The 17,186-nt window shown below is 53.0% G+C and overlaps 1 protein-coding gene across 5 annotated transcripts; it reads right to left on the reverse strand.

Annotated features, from left to right (window-relative positions):
- Positions 1–1,435: 1,435 nt before the first annotated feature.
- HTR3A (5-hydroxytryptamine receptor 3A) lies at positions 1,436–15,976 on the reverse strand. Of its 5 annotated transcripts, none has more exons than XM_020872789.2 (9): positions 15,658–15,974; positions 13,305–13,471; positions 11,886–11,930; positions 10,637–10,746; positions 9,070–9,239; positions 6,150–6,310; positions 5,634–5,844; positions 5,310–5,531; positions 1,436–1,650 (listed from the first exon to the last, which is right to left on the reverse strand). In XM_020872789.2, the coding sequence occupies exons 1-9, from the start codon at positions 15,725–15,727 to the stop codon at positions 1,559–1,561; spliced, it is 1,248 nt and encodes a 415-aa protein (XP_020728448.2). In that variant the 5' UTR covers positions 15,728–15,974; the 3' UTR covers positions 1,436–1,558. The 5 variants fall into 5 exon arrangements, with proteins under 5 accessions (XP_020728448.2, XP_070329662.1, XP_020728447.2 ...); XM_070473561.1 differs by lacking the exon at positions 1,436–1,650 and adding an exon at positions 2,763–3,597 and having other exon boundaries at positions 6,270–6,310; positions 15,658–15,976; XM_020872788.2 differs by lacking the exon at positions 1,436–1,650 and adding an exon at positions 2,763–3,597 and having other exon boundaries at positions 15,658–15,969.
- Positions 15,977–17,186: the final 1,210 nt, after the last annotated feature.

A 17,186-nucleotide genomic window follows, 5' to 3' on the forward strand; every position in this document is an offset into this window, starting at 1 on the left:
AATAGAAACAGACTCACAGACTTAAGAGAAGGAACATTGTGGTTACCGGGGAAGAGATAGGTAGGGATTTGGGGACGGACATGTACACGTTGCTATATTTAAAAATGGATTAAAAAAAAAAAGGATAAAAAAAAAAATGGATAGACAACAGGGACCTACTGTCTAGCACAGGGAACTCTGCTCAATGTTATGCGGCAGCCTGGATGGGAGGGGAGTTTGGGGGAGAATGGATACATGTGTATGTGTGGCTGAGTCCCTCTGCTGCTCACCTGAAACTATCACAACATTGTTAATCAACTATACGCCATATAAAATTAAAAGTTTAAAGACAGAGAAAATTGGCTTAAATAAGACAAAAAATAAATTGAAAATAAAAATAGAAAGATAAGAGAAAAAAAAAAAAAGACACAGGTGGTTTCTGGTTTTCTCTCTCTGCCTCAGACAGAAAAAGAGGGAGGGAGCAGAAGGGAAGTTCTGGGAGAGATTCAGGTGGAGGGAGCTTCTGCGTGTTCTCATATCCCAGACCGGGTAAAGGTCTGCTTGGGCAGCGCCCTAGATCGATACCGATGGACAGGAGTGAGTAAACCCGGTGAATCTCGGCCCTGGGCCTCAGTTTCCCAGCCTGGTTGCTGGATCGATGAGCTGATTGGCTGTGGCTAGTGGAGCGGAGGATGCTACACGTGGCAGCTCATTCTCCAGGTGGTTAATTGGCTGCCTCCACGCTGGGCTCTGTTGCCCCATTGATTGTAGGTGAAGAGCCGGGAGGGGGAGATGGGGAATCAATAGGTTGATGAGTGTCTTACTAGCTCTTTGGTTGGACACTTTGTCAATAGCCACCCACTTACTGATCAGCGGTGCATGGACGGTGCCAGACCATCCAGCTTGCTTTCTCTCTCTCTCTCTGGCCTGAGACATGAGACCCATGACTGGCCCATGACTGCATGACTTGGCCCAGCAAGTCCAAGTGGAGAGTGGCGTGGAACAGCTTTGATCCCAAGACCAGGCTCCCAAGCATGGGCTGCCAGGATCATCCTGAGAAAGTCGGGATAAACAGGATAAGCATCTTTAGCCCAGCCTTTGCTCAGCAGGAGGCAACTGTTGTGTGCTTGCGCATGTGCTTAGTCGTTCAGTCATGTCCCACTTGTGGCCCCTTGGACTGTAGCCCACCAGGCTTTTCTGTGCATGGAATTCTCCAGGCAAGAATACTGGAGCGGGTCGTCATTTCCTCCTCCAGGTGATCTTCCCAACCCGGGGATCCAACCAGCGTCTCTTACTTCTCCTGCATTGGCAGACAGATTCTTTACCACTGCGTCACCTGGGAAGCCCACTGTGAATGGGAGCCAATCTCCAGCCCTATAGTCTCCTGCTTTTTTTCTGGAAAACCTACGCATCAACAAAACACAGGAAAATCCTTTACTGATATCAAGAGCACATATGTCTGAGGTGGAAGCAGCAGATGAAACTCATCCCAGCTTATCTTAGAAACCAGCAACCGGTTAGATGATATTTCATGAGTTCCTTCTGCTGGGGAGGCTGGGTGAGAAGCAGGTCCGGGAATCTAAACCAGACAAGCCTGCTTCTTCAGCCTCTGGGCTTTTTCAGACATGAAGTTCTCAAGGCTCTGCCTTCCATCCAGCCTCCTTGGATGGTCTGAAAATTAGAGATGCAAGAGCTTGGGGTCAAGGGAAGGTATCAGTTCAGGTATTCCGCGCTGAACCCCTTATAGTTGGCCAGCCTGAAACAGCTCATCCTAGATATTTTAAGAAGTCCTTTTCATTTAGCCTGGAAGACTTCAGTTCCTAAGAGACAGGCAGCCCGAGACAGGGAGACTAAGACTGGAATGAGAAAGGAAGAACCAGAGAAAGTCTCAGGCAAACACAGCAGACTCCCAGCCATCATTCTTAGTGTGTTCTAGCATTCCTTTCCTCTGAATACTTGTTAGGTGGAGGGAGTGTTGGAGTTTGGATGTTCCTTGTGCATGCCTGAATGCTCAGCTGCTTCAGTTGTGTCCGCCTCTTTGAGACCCAATGGACTGTAGCCTGCCAGGCTCCTCAGTCCATGGGATTCTCCAGGCAAGAATACCAGAGTGGGTTACCATGCCCTTCTGCAGGGGATCTTCCTCGCCCAGTGATCAAACCCGTGTCTCCTGCATTACAGGCAGTTTCTTTACTGCTGAGCCACTGAGGAAGCCTGTGATGTTCTTAGCATATCTTGAAACCCTAATGTGTGAGAGAGGGGCCAGGATCTGATATGTAAGATCAGAGACCATGCCTTGGACTCTCCTTCCCTCATGGTCCTGCTTTCTTGTGGATATGCCAGGGGTCGGCTGCTGAGAGAAGGAGCTAGATGAACACAAGACTTAGCATTCTCTGCTTTCATACACCAAACCAGTGGGTGCTGGCCGTGGTGCTGATGTTCTTGCCCGGAAAGAGCGGGTTCCCAGCTTCCCAAGAGGCTGTGAGCCCACATTGATAACAGGACTATGTAGACCCTTCCATCATCTTTCCAGGGGATTACAGAACTGAGCATCATTCTCCCCACCTCCCCACTGCTAAGTGTTCATGGTTCTGATCCTAACACCTTGAATCCCACCTCCAATTGTCTCCTTCAGAACAGCCACCATTTGGTCACCTCTTCATTCCTTGGGCCAGAAAGCACCAAACATCTGAAACCACAGATTAATTTCCCAACCTCTTTACCACCAATAACTTCAGACCTCATCTTCCATCCACCTGGATGCTGACAAAGGGCCAATAAGAGAGTTTAGGGATTCATTGCATTTTATTATCTCTTTCATCTGGTGGGTGTTCAGGGAAGTGGCCACCGGTGAGCAGGGAGACCTTAGGGTTGGATGAACCTAATGCAGAGTAATGAGGCCCATGTGGCAGAGAGCTGGCTTATCTCCACCTCAAAACAAGGCTGCGGGGATGAGCAGAATTCCAAAGAGCCAGTTCAGGGACACGCCCTTGGGGAAACTGAGGCTTGATGTTTAGAGAGAGTGAAGTCAGGCCATGTGTGTGTTTCTTCTGATCCAGGAGTGTGTTTTAAAGCTATAATAGGCCTGTAGGGGAGTGGATGAGGATGGAAGAATCTTAAACACCAAGTTTGGGGGAGGGAGAGTGAAGGCCCTGGTTTGGGACTGCTGAGATGCATTGGCACTGGAAACAGGCAGGAACTGTACGTGTGCTTTGAGAACATCACTGGTGCCCCTTGGTCCTGAAATTCCCCCATCCCCATCCTAACAAGCGCCATCCCCCCTTCCCCACTCCCCTGTGGCCAGGCGCTGGGCTGGACCCACTCAGGAATACTGCCAAATGGACCAGAGTGTGACCAGGGTGATGCTGTAGGCCAGCACCGCCAGCAGGTAGATGCGGAAGAGCAGCCGGTCCAGCACGGAGCCCACACGCAGCCAGTCCCGGGCCACCTCCCGACTCCCCTCCCGCCTTTCCAGGAAGTGCCGGATGGAGGTCAGCTCCTGCAGCAGCCCGCGCACCGCCAGGGAGGCCTCCCGAGGCGGCGGGGGAGGGCTGCCTCTGCCCCTCGGGGTCTTCTCCAAGTCCCGGGGTCCCCCCAGATGGCTGCAGTGGTTTCCCATGTCTAGAAGAAGGACAGAGCATTGGCAAAGGAGGGAGGCCCAGCAGGCTCGTGTGAACACTGACCTTTACGTTTCTAAGGCCTCAGACATTTTTATGATGTATGATTTCAGACCTAAAGAGTACAGAGAATAACTTACATCTTTGGGTACCCACCATCCAACTTAAGCAAACAAAGAAAGCTGATGCAGTTGAAGATCGCTGTATATCCTCCCTCCTTAGTCACATCCTTCATCCCTCCCCAGGTCAGCAAGACCATGAATTTGATGTTTATCCTTCACACACGCATTTTTTTTTTTAAGTCAAGGGCTTTCCCTAGCCATATATATCCGTTATATCATTAGAACCTCCCAGCAGCCCCATGGAGAGGCAGACTAAGAGTGATTACTAACCACACTCTTCATATGAAGATGTGAAAGTTCAGAGAGTTTAAGTGACTAGCCTGCGACGACACAGGCAGAGCATCATTTAACAGTGAGGCCACCGAGGTCCAGGTATCCGGGCTCCAAATCCACTGCTTTGTCCACTACATCATATCACCTCCCTGCACTCCTCTCCATGACTTTGAATCCTTCTGGACCAGAAAATACACCTTCGGATCACTGCCTTCACCAGGTGAGCAGTAGAATTAGGCATTAGTCTATCCTACGAGCTCATGATGAGATGGTCTTAGGTTAACCAGACCTCTGTGAAAGGCCAGGCCCCAGCCAGAGGAGGATGCAAAGGAGGGGAGAAGGGTGGAGGGTTTAAAACACCAGTTCGGAGTCAGATGAGCCTGAGTTTGAATCATGGCTTCGTCAGGTCCTGGCTCTGTGGGTTAGGGCAAGCTGTTAGGCCTCTTTATGCTTCTGTTTCCTCATTTGAAAAATGAAAATGAGGATCCTACTGGGTCACCATGAGAATCACCTATGATAATGCACAGAAGATGCTTCGTACACACCTGGTAAAGTGCTCAAGAAATCAACCAACCAATCCATCACCACCACCACCACCGACAGAAGCAGGAGGAATCGAGTATTCCTCTATGCCCTGTCTCTCTGCCTCATAGATGTTTGAAATTCTAAAGGGCCTGCTCTTTGGCTCATTCCAATGAGAGAGTGTTAGGAACCAGGCTGCAGTGTTGAACGACAGGAGGGTAGTTGTCCCGTAAGTGCCTGTTGTCATTGTTTAGTTGCTAAGTCATGTCCAACTCTTTTGGTACCCAAGGGACTGTAGCCCACCAGGCTCCCCTGTAGACCCTATGGAATTTCCCAGGTAAGAATACTGGAGTGGGTTGCCATTTCCTCCTCCAGGGGAGCTTCCCGACCCAGGGATCAGGCTCGCGTCTCCTGCATTGCAGGCAGATTCATTACTGCTGAGCCAGCAGGGAAGCCCAATAAGTGCCTGAGGGGCATCCACTTGACCTCGCTTGGGATTCATCGCAGGCGAGATCACCCTCAGCCCAGAGGTCTTGGGTCCTGACACGCTTAGTCTCTGGGACTCCTAAACCCTCTTCCCCTCCACCCAGGCTGATGAGTGAATACAAAGTGAGGAAGGGGCTTGACTGACGCCTTGGGCTGAAGTCTGCCATGAGTTCTTAGTGCAGGATGATACCGTTTGCAGGCCCTGCCCTGGCTCCCTGGCCTGGCGAGCCCTCCAGAGCCTCCCGCACCCCCAAGTCCCTGCCTCCGGGCCAGAAGCTCCCCTCCACGTGGGGCTCTCCCGATCCTGTCTCACCTGAGCAGTCATCGGTCTTGGCGGCTTGGGCGGTGGCCGGGGGCCTCCGGGGAGTCGACTGCTCCCCTAGGCAGAGGAGCAGGGCGACTCTCTCAAGAACCAGATGGCGTAGCCAGGCGGGCACGGGCTGCTGCAGATCCTGTTTGTGTACCAGCCGCACGATGAGGATCGTCTCGGCCAAGCTGATCACCAGGAGAGCCATGCAGACGACAAAGTAGACACCTATGTGCCCCAGGATGGGGCGGGGCGGGAGACACACACGGGAGGTAGGAGAGGCCCCGGTCCCTCAGCCCCGGGGAGCTCCTCCCCGGGAGTCGGCCTTACCGATGAGGGGCGTGCCGATGGCCGTGGCCGGCAGCGTGTCGGACACGATGATCAGGAAGACCGAATAGCCCAGGAGGAGCGTGATCTTGAAGGAAACTCTCTCGCCACTGTCCGGAGGCAGGTAGAAGCCCACGATGTCCACGACCATGAGGAAGATACTGGGCAGAAGCAGGCTGACCGCATAGAAGAGGGGCCGGCGACGGATGACGACCTGGGATCGAGAGAGGAGCTCGGGGGAGTGGGGGCAGACAGGTTCTGGGCCCAGGAACCCCCCTCCCCATCCCAGAGCCTCTTGCTGCATGGAGCTTTCAGCCTGGACGGCTGAAAGATGTAGACAAACCCCATATACTGTCTCTGGATCCGGGCTCTTGGCCGTTCAGGAAAAGCTAAGAGACAGCGCAGCTGTGTTTCCCCAACCGCTTCGTTGAGGCTGCAGGGCACCCCGCACTTGGGAAAGGGCTGCGGAGGTTCTTCCCCATGTGCCTCCTGACGCCTGCCGGGGTGTGTCCCACTCACATAGAACTTCATCTCTGCGTAGCTGTCGCTGCTTTCTATGCTGAACTCCTGAAACTGGGTCAGCACCCCCAGCAGCTCCCACTCGCCCTGGTTCATGAAGACGCTCCTATCGAACTTCACCTTTTCGGGCAGGCGCCACAAGGAGATGTTGATGTCCTGGACTGAGACAGGAGAAACTGGGTGGCTTTGAAGCCCAGGCCAGGGGCATGCCGGACCCTGTGGTGGTGGGGCAGCACCCACGTGGCGTGGCGCAAGCCTCAGCTGTTAATCTGCAGCCTGTTTCTTGGCTGGAAGCTGAGGTCATAGTGCACTGTGTACTTGTCCGTGCAGTGGGGCTGTACAGAGGGCACGGGTCTTGGATGGAGACCAGCAAAATGCAAACAACCGGGCAAAGTATTTATAAGAATATCTTCTTCCTGTCTCTGTCTCTCTGTGTCTCTCACACACACTCATACCTTCAAGCACCCTTCTAGGTTTCCTGTGAGAATTTCTCATTTAGGCAACGAGCAAGGAGCAAGAGGCAGCTTTCCTCATCTTTGCCTTGATAGAGATGCCTGCCTTCATATTTATTTATGCAGCTATGCCACATCTTTGTTATGGCATGTGAGAGATCTAGTTTGAGAGATCTAGGTTGTGGCATACAGGATACAGTTCCCTGACCAGGGATCGACCCCAGGCCCCCTGCTTTGGGAGCGTGAAGTCTCTGCCACTAGCCCACCAGAGAAGTCCCTGAGCTGCCTATCTTTAAAGATAAATTAGAAAAATAAGCAAAATCCTCACTTACAGAACTGGAGTTTCACTGCTCTGCATCTATACTAGTGAAACAGATACGCATATACACCAGAAGACAGCAGTATCTGTTGCAGTAAAATATTGTGAAAGATCTAAATTCCCACAAATCAGGGAAATGCTTTATAAAGTTTATGCAGTCCAAACCATGAACTATTCTACAGCAGTCAACACTGATGAGGAGGAGCTAACTCTGCACTAACTGGAAAAATGCCCAAGACCGGTTATTAAGCAAAAAGACTCAGGTGCCAGTATATAATAGAGCACAAAATATTTTAAATTTATGTAAAATAAAAACCCATAAAGCAATTTCTGGGCACCTTCCATAGATGTGTGTGTATGTGTTTGTATTCAAAGGCTAGAGAAGGATCTGGAAGAACATATCATATGAAGTATATATCAGTATATATATATATCATTTCATATATATATATATATATACTGATAAAAATTAAGTCTTGGTGCAGGGAGTTGTTGGTAAGAGTTTGGGATTGAGAGTAGAGGTCAAAGGTCAAAGATTATTTGCAATGATGACTTTTGTTCAAGGGAGTTAAGTATTACCTTTGTCATTTACAGTTAATGCAATAAAATCAGGATAGAACTGGAAGGGTGCCTTTGTGCAGTAGGGTGATGCTCACTTCACTGGACCTGGGAGGGCACCTAGTGTGCATCCACTCAGTGGAAGATGCCAAGCATCTTCCTTTGTGCTAAGCACTGCCTTGGGGAGCTAATCATGGCCAGAAATCACGTTTTCTCTAAGTTTCTCTAAGTTTCCATCTGGTGGAGGAGTAGACATTGAAATAAGTCTTTCCAAATGAACAGAAGTAGAGAGAAAACTAGAGCCTATAAAATTGGGTGATGGAGGTGCCTTGTTTGGGGGACGCGAGGGGGTTTACGGAGTGACTGACATGGACGCTGTGATTAGAAGTTGTGTAGAAGGACTTAGGGCTTCCCTGGTCATTCAGACGGTAAAGAATCTGCCTGTAATGTGGGAAACCTGGGTTCAGTCCTTGGATTGGGAAGATCCTCTGGAGAAAGGAATGGACAGAAGGGAATGGTTACCCACTCCAGGGTATTCCCTGGAGAATCCCATGGACAGAGGAGCCTGGTGGGCTACAGTCCATGGGGTCACAGAGAGTCGGACAGGACTGAGTAACTACACTTTCACTTTCTTTCTTTCACGGAGGGACTTCACTGGCGGTCCAGTGGTTACAACGCCACGCTTCCAATACAGGGGCCATGGATTCCATCCCTGGTTGGGGAACTAAGATCCTACATGCCACAGGTGTCAGAGGGCAGGAGTGGGGCCAGAAGGAGAAAAGGAGAGGGAGGGGCAAGGTGTCCAAGGAGAGGAAGCAGCATGTGAGTAAGGGAAAAAACAAGGGGTGCTGGGGCCCCGGAAGGCAGGCAGCTGGCCGGGCAGTGAGTAGCAGGTGAGCCCGGGTGGTGTCTGTACGCAGAGGCCTGGAGACCAGGAAAGAGACCTGGATCCTGTCTCAGGAGTTCTGGGGAAACACTGGGAGTTTTAAGTAAATAGAGACATGATCAGGTTTTCATGACTTTTCAATTAAAAAAATTGGGGTAGCGGGGGGCCACATACACATGGGCTGTTACTTCGCCAACAAGAGATGGAACCTGAGTTCCCTGCACTGGAAGCTCTGAGCTTTAACCACTAGACTGCCAGGGAAGTCCCCAGGTTTGCGTTTGCATAAGACCTCTCTGGCTGCTGTGAGGAGCATGAATTGGCATGGGGGTGAGGATGAATGGGGGCCGACTGCTAGGGGCTGCTGCAGTAACCTGGGTGGAGATGAGGGGAGCTGGCGCTGGGGGGAGGGTCCATCAGTAAAGAAGTGCGTAGATTTGAAGGACACTTCATGCCAGATCCTACTTGTGATTTGGGAAAAGCATCATCCCTGACCGAGCATCTTGCCTTCAATTTACACCGCCTCATTCCATCCTTAGGACAGCTGAGGGAGGCAACAAGTGCCATTTAGAGGATGAAGAAACAGAGGCTGAGCAAATAACAGGTGGGCGAATTGGAGAAGGGAGACTACATCCCTGGGAGTGCTCCTCATGCAGGCATCCCTGGGCCCCCACCTGTTCTCCCGCCTCCCAAAGCCCCTGGACTCACTGTTGTGCAGCCAGCTGGTGAAGGTCAGCGAGCAGTTCTGTACATCGAAGGGGAAGTTGTAGATGTCCAGGCTACAGGCAGTCATCACCTGGAGGGGCTTGTAGTTCTGGACCTCGCCGTGATGCCGGACGTACACATACGGGATGTTTGGAGACTTCCCCACGTCCACACTGGCCAGGGAAGAGGGGTGGGTTTGGGGCTCAAGGAGCAGGTCAAGCCCTGGATGTCAGAAGGTCTCTGAGCAGCTTGGCAGGGAAAGAAATGCAGAGAGGGTCCGGACAACAGGACAACCTGGCAGCTTTGTCTGGCCTCGGCTTGTCCAAGCTTCTTATCTCAGGCTTCCTTACCTGCCATTGCCAAGGCCACTTTTCAAGCAGTTAAAGAGCATTTCACCTTTATCCCCCTGGATACCTAGCCACAAAATGCAAGCCAGGAGTCCATGGGCCCCAAAGCCCCAGGCCGTAAGGAAAACACCCAGTGGTCCCCCATATGCCGCCCACCCGGGCTGAGCAGAGCTCAGCTCCCAGGAGCAATGGGCAGGCTTGGTGGGAGAGCAGACCCTTGGGTTCCATCCCTAGGAATCCTTGAAATGAAAACAATCATTTCCAGGGGTTGGGGGTGGGAACAGAACTGGAGAAATCAATGAGAAGAATTAGGGCAAGTGGCGAAGTCCTATAAGAGCTCATCCCACTCTCTTTGGGCAGACCCCAGGCCGAGCTCCCCTAGGGGAGCCCTGGAGCTAAGCCAGGGGCGCTGAGCCTGTGGCCTTCTGTGGCATCAGGCTGAGAGACAAGAAGTCAAGACCAAGGCTCCTTCAGTGTTGAAAATGGAGATCCAGCCTGAAACTGGAGATCCTCGGTCCCTCCAGCCTCAGCTCTGCAGGGAGTAAGGCTCTGAGTCAGCTGCCTCCCTGAATTGCGAGCGGCACCCCCTGGACGTGGGCGATGCACTGGGTACTGGGTGGAGGACGGCTGGCTCCTGCCACCTTCTCTTTCCATCTGTCTCCCCAGCCATCTTCCCAGCCCTTGGATTCAGAAGCCCAGGCAGTGGAGCCTGAAGGATGAGGAGAAGGAATGTTGGCTGCTGGGAATAAAGGCCGGTGGGACCCACTTCACCCTGGGGTGCAATTTGTGCCCACTCAGACACATGTGTGGCTTAAAAGTTTGAGTGTCTCTTGGCCCCAAGCCTCCTCTGGGCCAGGGGTGGTAACCATTGCTGGCACTTTATTCCTTTCAGAAATATTCCTGTCCCTTTTAAAAACACTGCTCCTCATTAGACTATTATAGCAACGTGGATTCATTCACTGGCCTCCTTTCTTCCTGGAAAGGGATCCTTGGGTCAGGGAGAAGAGCAAAGTTTCAGCATCAGACATAGAAAAAGAGGAGCTTTTAAAAGAAAAGAAAGGGAGAAAAAGATAAAGGGGAATGAGGGCCCAATGCAACTTTATCTCCATTTCTGCAGATCTGGTGCAACATCTCAAATACAACAGCAGGGATCTTGTCTCTTACCCCCCGCCATCCCCAGCCCCCATGCCCCTGGCTGCCAAGCATCTGATGACAGTACTCACAACTCATTGATAAGGATGTCTGGGACCCAGATGCTGTCTGTGGGGATGGACAATTTGGTGATGTTGTCAAAGTCCTCGGGGTCCCACTGGAGAAACTCATCGGTCCAGTACTAGGGAAGAAGCAGGAATGATCACGGGTGACCCAGTCCATCATGGGCGGGGTCGTCTGCAACTCAGGCCAACTTCACCGCTCAGAGCCCACGCAACAGGGCGGGCATCTTCTTGGGAGAATCTGGGAGTCAGTGTCGCCCAGGTAACTCACTGGTACCCAAGAGTCCCTTCCCCTCTGCACTCACACATCCCTACATGCGAATATATACAACACAGACAGACGTAGCCCCTCCCTCGGGGAAGGTATCCAATCCTTTCTAATGCTATAAACCACCTAGCCATCAACTGAGGTATGTGGGCTAAGTCACTTCAGTCATGTCCGACACCTTGCAACCCTTTGGACTGTAGCCCACCAGACTACACCAGTCCATGGAGTTTTCCAGGCAAGAATCCTGGAGTGGGTTGCCATTTCCTCTTAGACAAATCCCTTCTTGGGTCTTGATCTGCACATATGTAAATGGGGATAATAGTATGCACCTCACAGGGTAGATATGCCTATTGCTAAATTTTGATTAATGCCTCCTCCACTGCCCTGCCAGAATGACTGGTCTAAAATGTAAACGCCACTGTGTTGCTTTGTCGCAGAGTCCTCCTCGCAGCTTCCCTGAGCAGCATCCATCAGAAGCTGGAGGAGTGGGGACATGGCTGGGCATGGGAAGACTCAGTGACGGGATCATCCTGTTTCAATCGCCCGATTTGGTTGTCGTCCAATTTGGCTTTCTTTTTTTTTCAATTTGGCTTTCAAGGAGGGAAGAACTTTCTAGCAATTAGAGCTGTTTGAAAGCAAAGTGGCTGCCTTGTGAGCTGCCAGTCACCAAGGTGTTTGATCAGCAGAAGCAGGACAAGCACTTGTTAGAGATGCTGTGAAAAACCTTGGAAACCAGAGGGGAGGATGGGGGATTTCTCCTCCGCTGATCTTTAAGCTGCTTCCGGTTCCCAGTCCTGAGGTTAGAGGGGCCCAGATCCAGGAGACCCCAGATCTCATGAGCATGCCTCTTCCCTTCTCTCCTCTCCCCTTTCTTCCCCTCTTTCCCTTGCTGAAGGCCCGGCTCCTCTGAGACAGAGGAGTGCCCCCAGGAAGGGTTGCCCGCCCCCCAGTCCCAGGACATGGGGGTGGGGGAGGGGCTGGTTGGCTCACCTGCCGATACCAGATGTAGGTGGTCAGGACCTGATTCTTCTCATCCTGTGGAAGGAACAGGAGCTCAGCAAAGGCGGCCCTGTGGGCTGGGAGCCCACCTGGCACACACCAGCCCCAATGGGGGCTGCTGCTCTGTGTCCCTGCTCCCCTGAGAATGACGAAATGGGGCTGGGAAAGGGGCCAGCCAGAAAAAAATCGGTCTTTTACTAGGAGACACCTAGGAAGAAGTTCAAGGATTTCTTTTTTAACACGTGTGTGTGTGTTCCCATATATGTCTTCTATTATCTTCTGTTGTGTATATTTTACATAAACATATATAAATAATAACATAGTAAAAGATAATAATAGAAGACATATATAACAACCATAAAGAAGGCCGAGCACCAAAGAATTGATGCTTTTGAACTGTGATGCTGGAGAAGACTCCTAAGAGTCCCTTGGACAACAAGGAGATCCAGCCAGCCCATCCTAAAGGAGATCTGTCCTGGGTGTTCACTGGAAGGACTGATGCTGAAGCTGAAGCTTCAGCACTTTAGCAACCTGATGCGAACAGCCAACTCATTGGAAAAGACCCTGATGCTGGGAAAGACTGAGGGCAGGAGGAGAAGGGGACGACAGAGGATGAGGTGGTTGGATGGCACCACTGCCTCAACGGACATGAGTTTGAGGAAGGACAGGGAAGCCTGGTGTGCTGCAGTCCATGGGGTCGCAGAGTCGGACACAACTTAGCGACTAAACAACAACATAACATCATATAGACGTATATCTGTACAATTATATCTGTATCTATGTATCTACACCTATTTCCTACCTTGGCATGAAGTCAAAAGGTATAGACCGACATAGAATGAAAAATTCATCACTCTCCCTCCCTTCCATCCAGTTCCCAATTTCCCTTCCTGAAACATCCCGTTGACTCTAGTAGAGATGGCCAGAGCAGTCAGTTCTGCCCACCCTACCCCAGTGCAGCACCTGCATCTCTGCAGTTGCCTTCTTATTTATCTCTGTCCAGCGTCTAACCTCCTCAGCTGGGTAATGCACTCCACCCTACTTCAGTAATTGATTAACTGCTTTATTTATAACTCTTCAACCACGATTTAGTAACACCCGCCATGTACCAGGGACGTGTGTAAGACAGTGAGGGCGTAGAGGTGAATAGGAGAGTCTGCACCCTCATCCAGCTCACACAGGGAGGTGCGATGTGTGAACCACATGTACGCACAACCCGTGGGCTGTAGGGTGTGGGAGAGGCAGCCACGCAGGTGACCCCAGTTTTCAGTTTGGGGAGCATCCTGAGCTGTGTGTGGTATCAGGGCTCAGGGGCTGTGGGCACCCAAAAGCCCACCCTGGACTTGGTCTCACATGGTCTCCCACTCAGAAGGTCCACCCTGGAGCAGGGCAGTGGGGCCGGGTGCTCACCACGCTGAGGATGGCGTAGAGGATGACATCTATGGACACGGTGGTCGGTGTCCTCCAGTCCCTCACGGGCCGCACACCCTTCTTGTAGTTGGCCAGCAGGTGATCTGACAGCCGCAGAAGAGCCGGCCTGGAGGCGTTGGGGGGCTGGGGGTCCCCCCTGTGCTTGGCTGGGAAGGACACACAGCGAAGCCTGAGTCTGCACCGGGTTTCAAAGCTAGTAAATTGTGTCCCGACTTAATCCCACCTCCCAGAACTCCCAGATAGCCCCACAGACTGAAATTCCCATCTCCGGAGAATTTTTTGCCTACAGAGGTTCCTGCCAAAACCCAAAGGTATTCATAAGGGTAGCCCCGGCCCCCGATTATATGAGAAAGGAAGCTGGGCTGTGAGAGCAGGTGGCCTGAGGCAGGTGAGGCCCCGAGTCGGCCGAGGATGAGAAGGGCTGAGAGTCACTGCTCGTCCAGAGGAGGTGGGCCTCTGGGGCCTGGACGAGGGACTCTGGGAGCCGAGGGAAGCTGGCCCTGGCATGAGACCCTAGAGAGTGTGGCCCCCACACAGGTCCTAAGCCCAGCGGTCTGCAGGGTGTCAGCCTCAGCGGAGGTCAGAGCTCAGCGTCTGCACAGCTTACAGTCCCTGGGACCCCAGCCCACAGCTGACGAGGAGAGAGGGGTGGGCACCCAGCGAACCCACCCCGGGGAGAGCCCGCCCCGTCTCCACGCTCACGCAAACTCCCGAGGAGTCCTTGCCGGGGCTCCTCCTTAGTCTAGCTTTCTGGGCTTGGTTTCATAGGGTTGGGAAGAGGGCTGGGGTGGGGTGTGGAGGAAGCCAGGTAGAAGCCAAGCTGCTCCCAGAGCCAGAGGCCTGCAAGGATAAAATCGTGAAACCCAAGACCTTGGTCCTCGCCCCACGCTGCGGGGATTTCACACGAGTGCCTCAGTTGTCCCTCTGGGAAACAGTAAGAGCATTTCTTGAAAGATGCCAGAAACACGAAGGTGAAAGACAGGGTGGGGGAGGGGGCACCCTGGAGGAAACAGGGCGCTGCTGGGGGTGGCGGGGTGCGGGGCCTTTCACAGCCCAGGGGCCGGCAGGCTGGGCTTTCTCCAGACAAGTTTGCTTCTTCTCCCACCTCATCTACCGTGCGTGCAATCCCTACAGAAAATTGGTCCTGCCCCTCCCCCGCTCCCCAATAAACTTTCAGAAAAACAACAGCAGAGAGAGCGAGGAAGATGAGAGGATGTTTACTGAGCGTCCCCTTTGGGAATAATGTCAATGAGCATGTTGTTCATTTCAGTATCAGCCCCCCTGGGCTGGCTGTTACGAGAGCCTCCGTTACAGATAAAGATGCCCAAGGCTCAGACAGGCGAGTACCGTGCCCTGCAGGCAAGGGAGCTGGGATTCAGACCCAGGTCCTTGCGTGTCTTCACTGCACCAGCAACAGCCCAGGTCTTATCGTCTGGGATTCTGACCAGACCTCAGAGCCGAGGATCAGTGCCGGGAGAGACAGAGCTCCCCCTCAGCCAGAGCAGCCCCAGACCACAGTCTTAACTCACACAGCCCGGGCCTGCTCATCCCACTGGGCCACCCCCAACGACACGAGGAAATCCATCGTGCCCCTAAGCCCCTCAGAGCTGCATGTTTAAGCATATCCTAACTGTGCCCACCCTGGCTTCAAAGAGCTCTGGCTGGAGAGAAAACCTTCCCATGGGGGAGGGAATGAATATTGTCTGCAACAAAGGAGATGGATTCTTTTGTGACTAAAACCCCTGTATCCCCAGGAGGCGGGAAAGGATGGGTGAGGGAATGCAGAGAGAAGTTTGGTGCTCTCCGAGTTGAGCCCTGGAAGGAACTTTTCTAGAAGACGAAGGCCCAGAGAGCTCGTGCAATGAAAGCAGTGAAGTCAGAGAAGATGACATTTGTCCTGGTCTCTACTGCTGCGGAGCTGTGTGACCCTGGGTGAATTCCTCCCCCTCTCTGGACCACAGCATTCCTGTTTATAATGAGAGAGGGGATCAAGAGAGCTCCAACTTCCCTTACAGCTGCCCTTCGATGAGTCTGGGGGCCCCAGCAAAGAGGAGAGGAGCCCGCTAAGCGTTTCCCACACAGCAGGCTGTGCCACGCCCCACTCTGCAAGCCCTGCTCTCATCCTTCGCTCGAGATGCCCAACTTTCTAGCTGGATCCTCCCGGGGCGTGGAAATTCTCTCTTGCCCACATGCGGTAAGATCCCTGACTTTCCTGCTGCCTCACCTGCTCCAAAACCCTCCTCCCCTCAACTTTTGGAGGCGCTAAGCGTTCCCTGCCCCACCTCTGTCCGCTGCCGCCCAGGTGCTGCGTGCTGTCCCACCGTCTCCTTACCTTCTCCCCGTGGTGCCAGCAGTGTGGGCAGAAGCAAGCCGAGCAGCGCCCGCGGCACCCAGGGCAGCATCGTCGCTTCTCTCGGAGCGGCCTTCAGGGTGAGTGCTGCGGAGGACCAGCCTGCCCGCGCTCCACCAGCCTCATGTCAGCCAGCCTCCCGCACCTCCTGAGGCTGCAGCCTTACGCTGCCCCTGGCCACCAGGGCTGGGAAGCCGCCAAGTTTTCCAGCAATCAATCCTTCCGCTGGATCAGGTTTCAGGGCGGGGAGGGAAGGGGAGGAAGCCCGCCAGGCTGATGTCACAGGGCCAATGGAGCTTAGTCCACCCGTTCAGCCAGGTGGCCTGGCCAAGTTCCCCAAGCAGTAACTTGGGGACGAGCGCTGCAGGAGCCCCTGAGCAAGGGGGCATCCTGTGTGCTGAGAGGCGCTCCGGGCTGCTGCCTTCGCTTATACCCCTCACTAGCCTTGAGCCGGGGCTTTTCTAGTGGCTCAGCTGTAAAGAATCCGCCTGCAATTTGGGAGATCCAGGTTTGATCCCTGGGTTGGGAAGATCCCCTGAAGGAGGGCATGTAAACCCACTCCAGTATTCTTGCCTGGGAAGTCCCATGAACAGAGGAACCTGGTGGGCTACAGTCCATAGGGTCCCTCAGAGTTGAACACGACTGAAGCGACTTAGCAGCAGCACCAGCACTGAACTGGGGCAGAGTGGGTGGGGTTGGAGAAGCAGGAGGACTATGCTCTTACTCCAAAGGCGACACTGTGTCCCCGGCTAAACAGGAGACTGGGCATCATCAGTAAAGAGCACGTACACATTTAACTGCTCCCCAGACACACAAACCCACTGCCCCTAAACGTCCCATTCTGTGTCCTTGGGTCTCCCTGTATGAATCCGTGAGGCACTCCCACTCCCCTGTTTCTTGCTCCAAGTCCTGGCCTGGGTTGCCTGGGGTCCCGTGCCTTCCACCAAGCCAGGCCCCCTGCCCCAAGACAGAGCCAGGAAGGTAGGAGCATCAGACACTAGACTTGTTCTACAAGGGGCAGCGCCGAAGCTGGAGGGAAAATGCGGCAAGAGGAAGATGAAAATAAGCAGAAGGTAAAACTGTAGAAAAGACCCGGAGAGGAAGGGGGAAAATAAAAAAACATAAAAGGAAGGAGAAAAGGAAAAGACTGGAAAATTTGTAGGAAATAGAAGGAAGAGGAAAATAGAATTAAAAGGCAAGAAGTGGGGGGACAAAAAGAGGAAAAGAAAAAAGGGAGAAGGAGGAATCAGACGCAGCAGGAAGATGCTGAGCCCTGAGCCCAGAGGGGCCTGAGTGTGGGTGTTCCTTCCGGAATGGGACCCTGGCTCGTGGGGGGATGGAGTGGATCACCTCGGGACAGTGAAGAAGCCTGGAGACCCCTTCCCACGAGCCCACATTGCTGCCATGAGCTCCTGGGACCCTCTGAGACTGCCCGATTGTGTTGGGAGTGGGGGAGAGCATGTCATGGGCATGGTGTGTGTATTTGAGAAGTAGCTTCTTAGGTAACAGGA

Source organism: Odocoileus virginianus, chromosome 10 (genome assembly GCF_023699985.2).
Source record: "Odocoileus virginianus isolate 20LAN1187 ecotype Illinois chromosome 10, Ovbor_1.2, whole genome shotgun sequence".
NCBI lineage: Eukaryota > Metazoa > Chordata > Mammalia > Artiodactyla > Cervidae > Odocoileus > Odocoileus virginianus.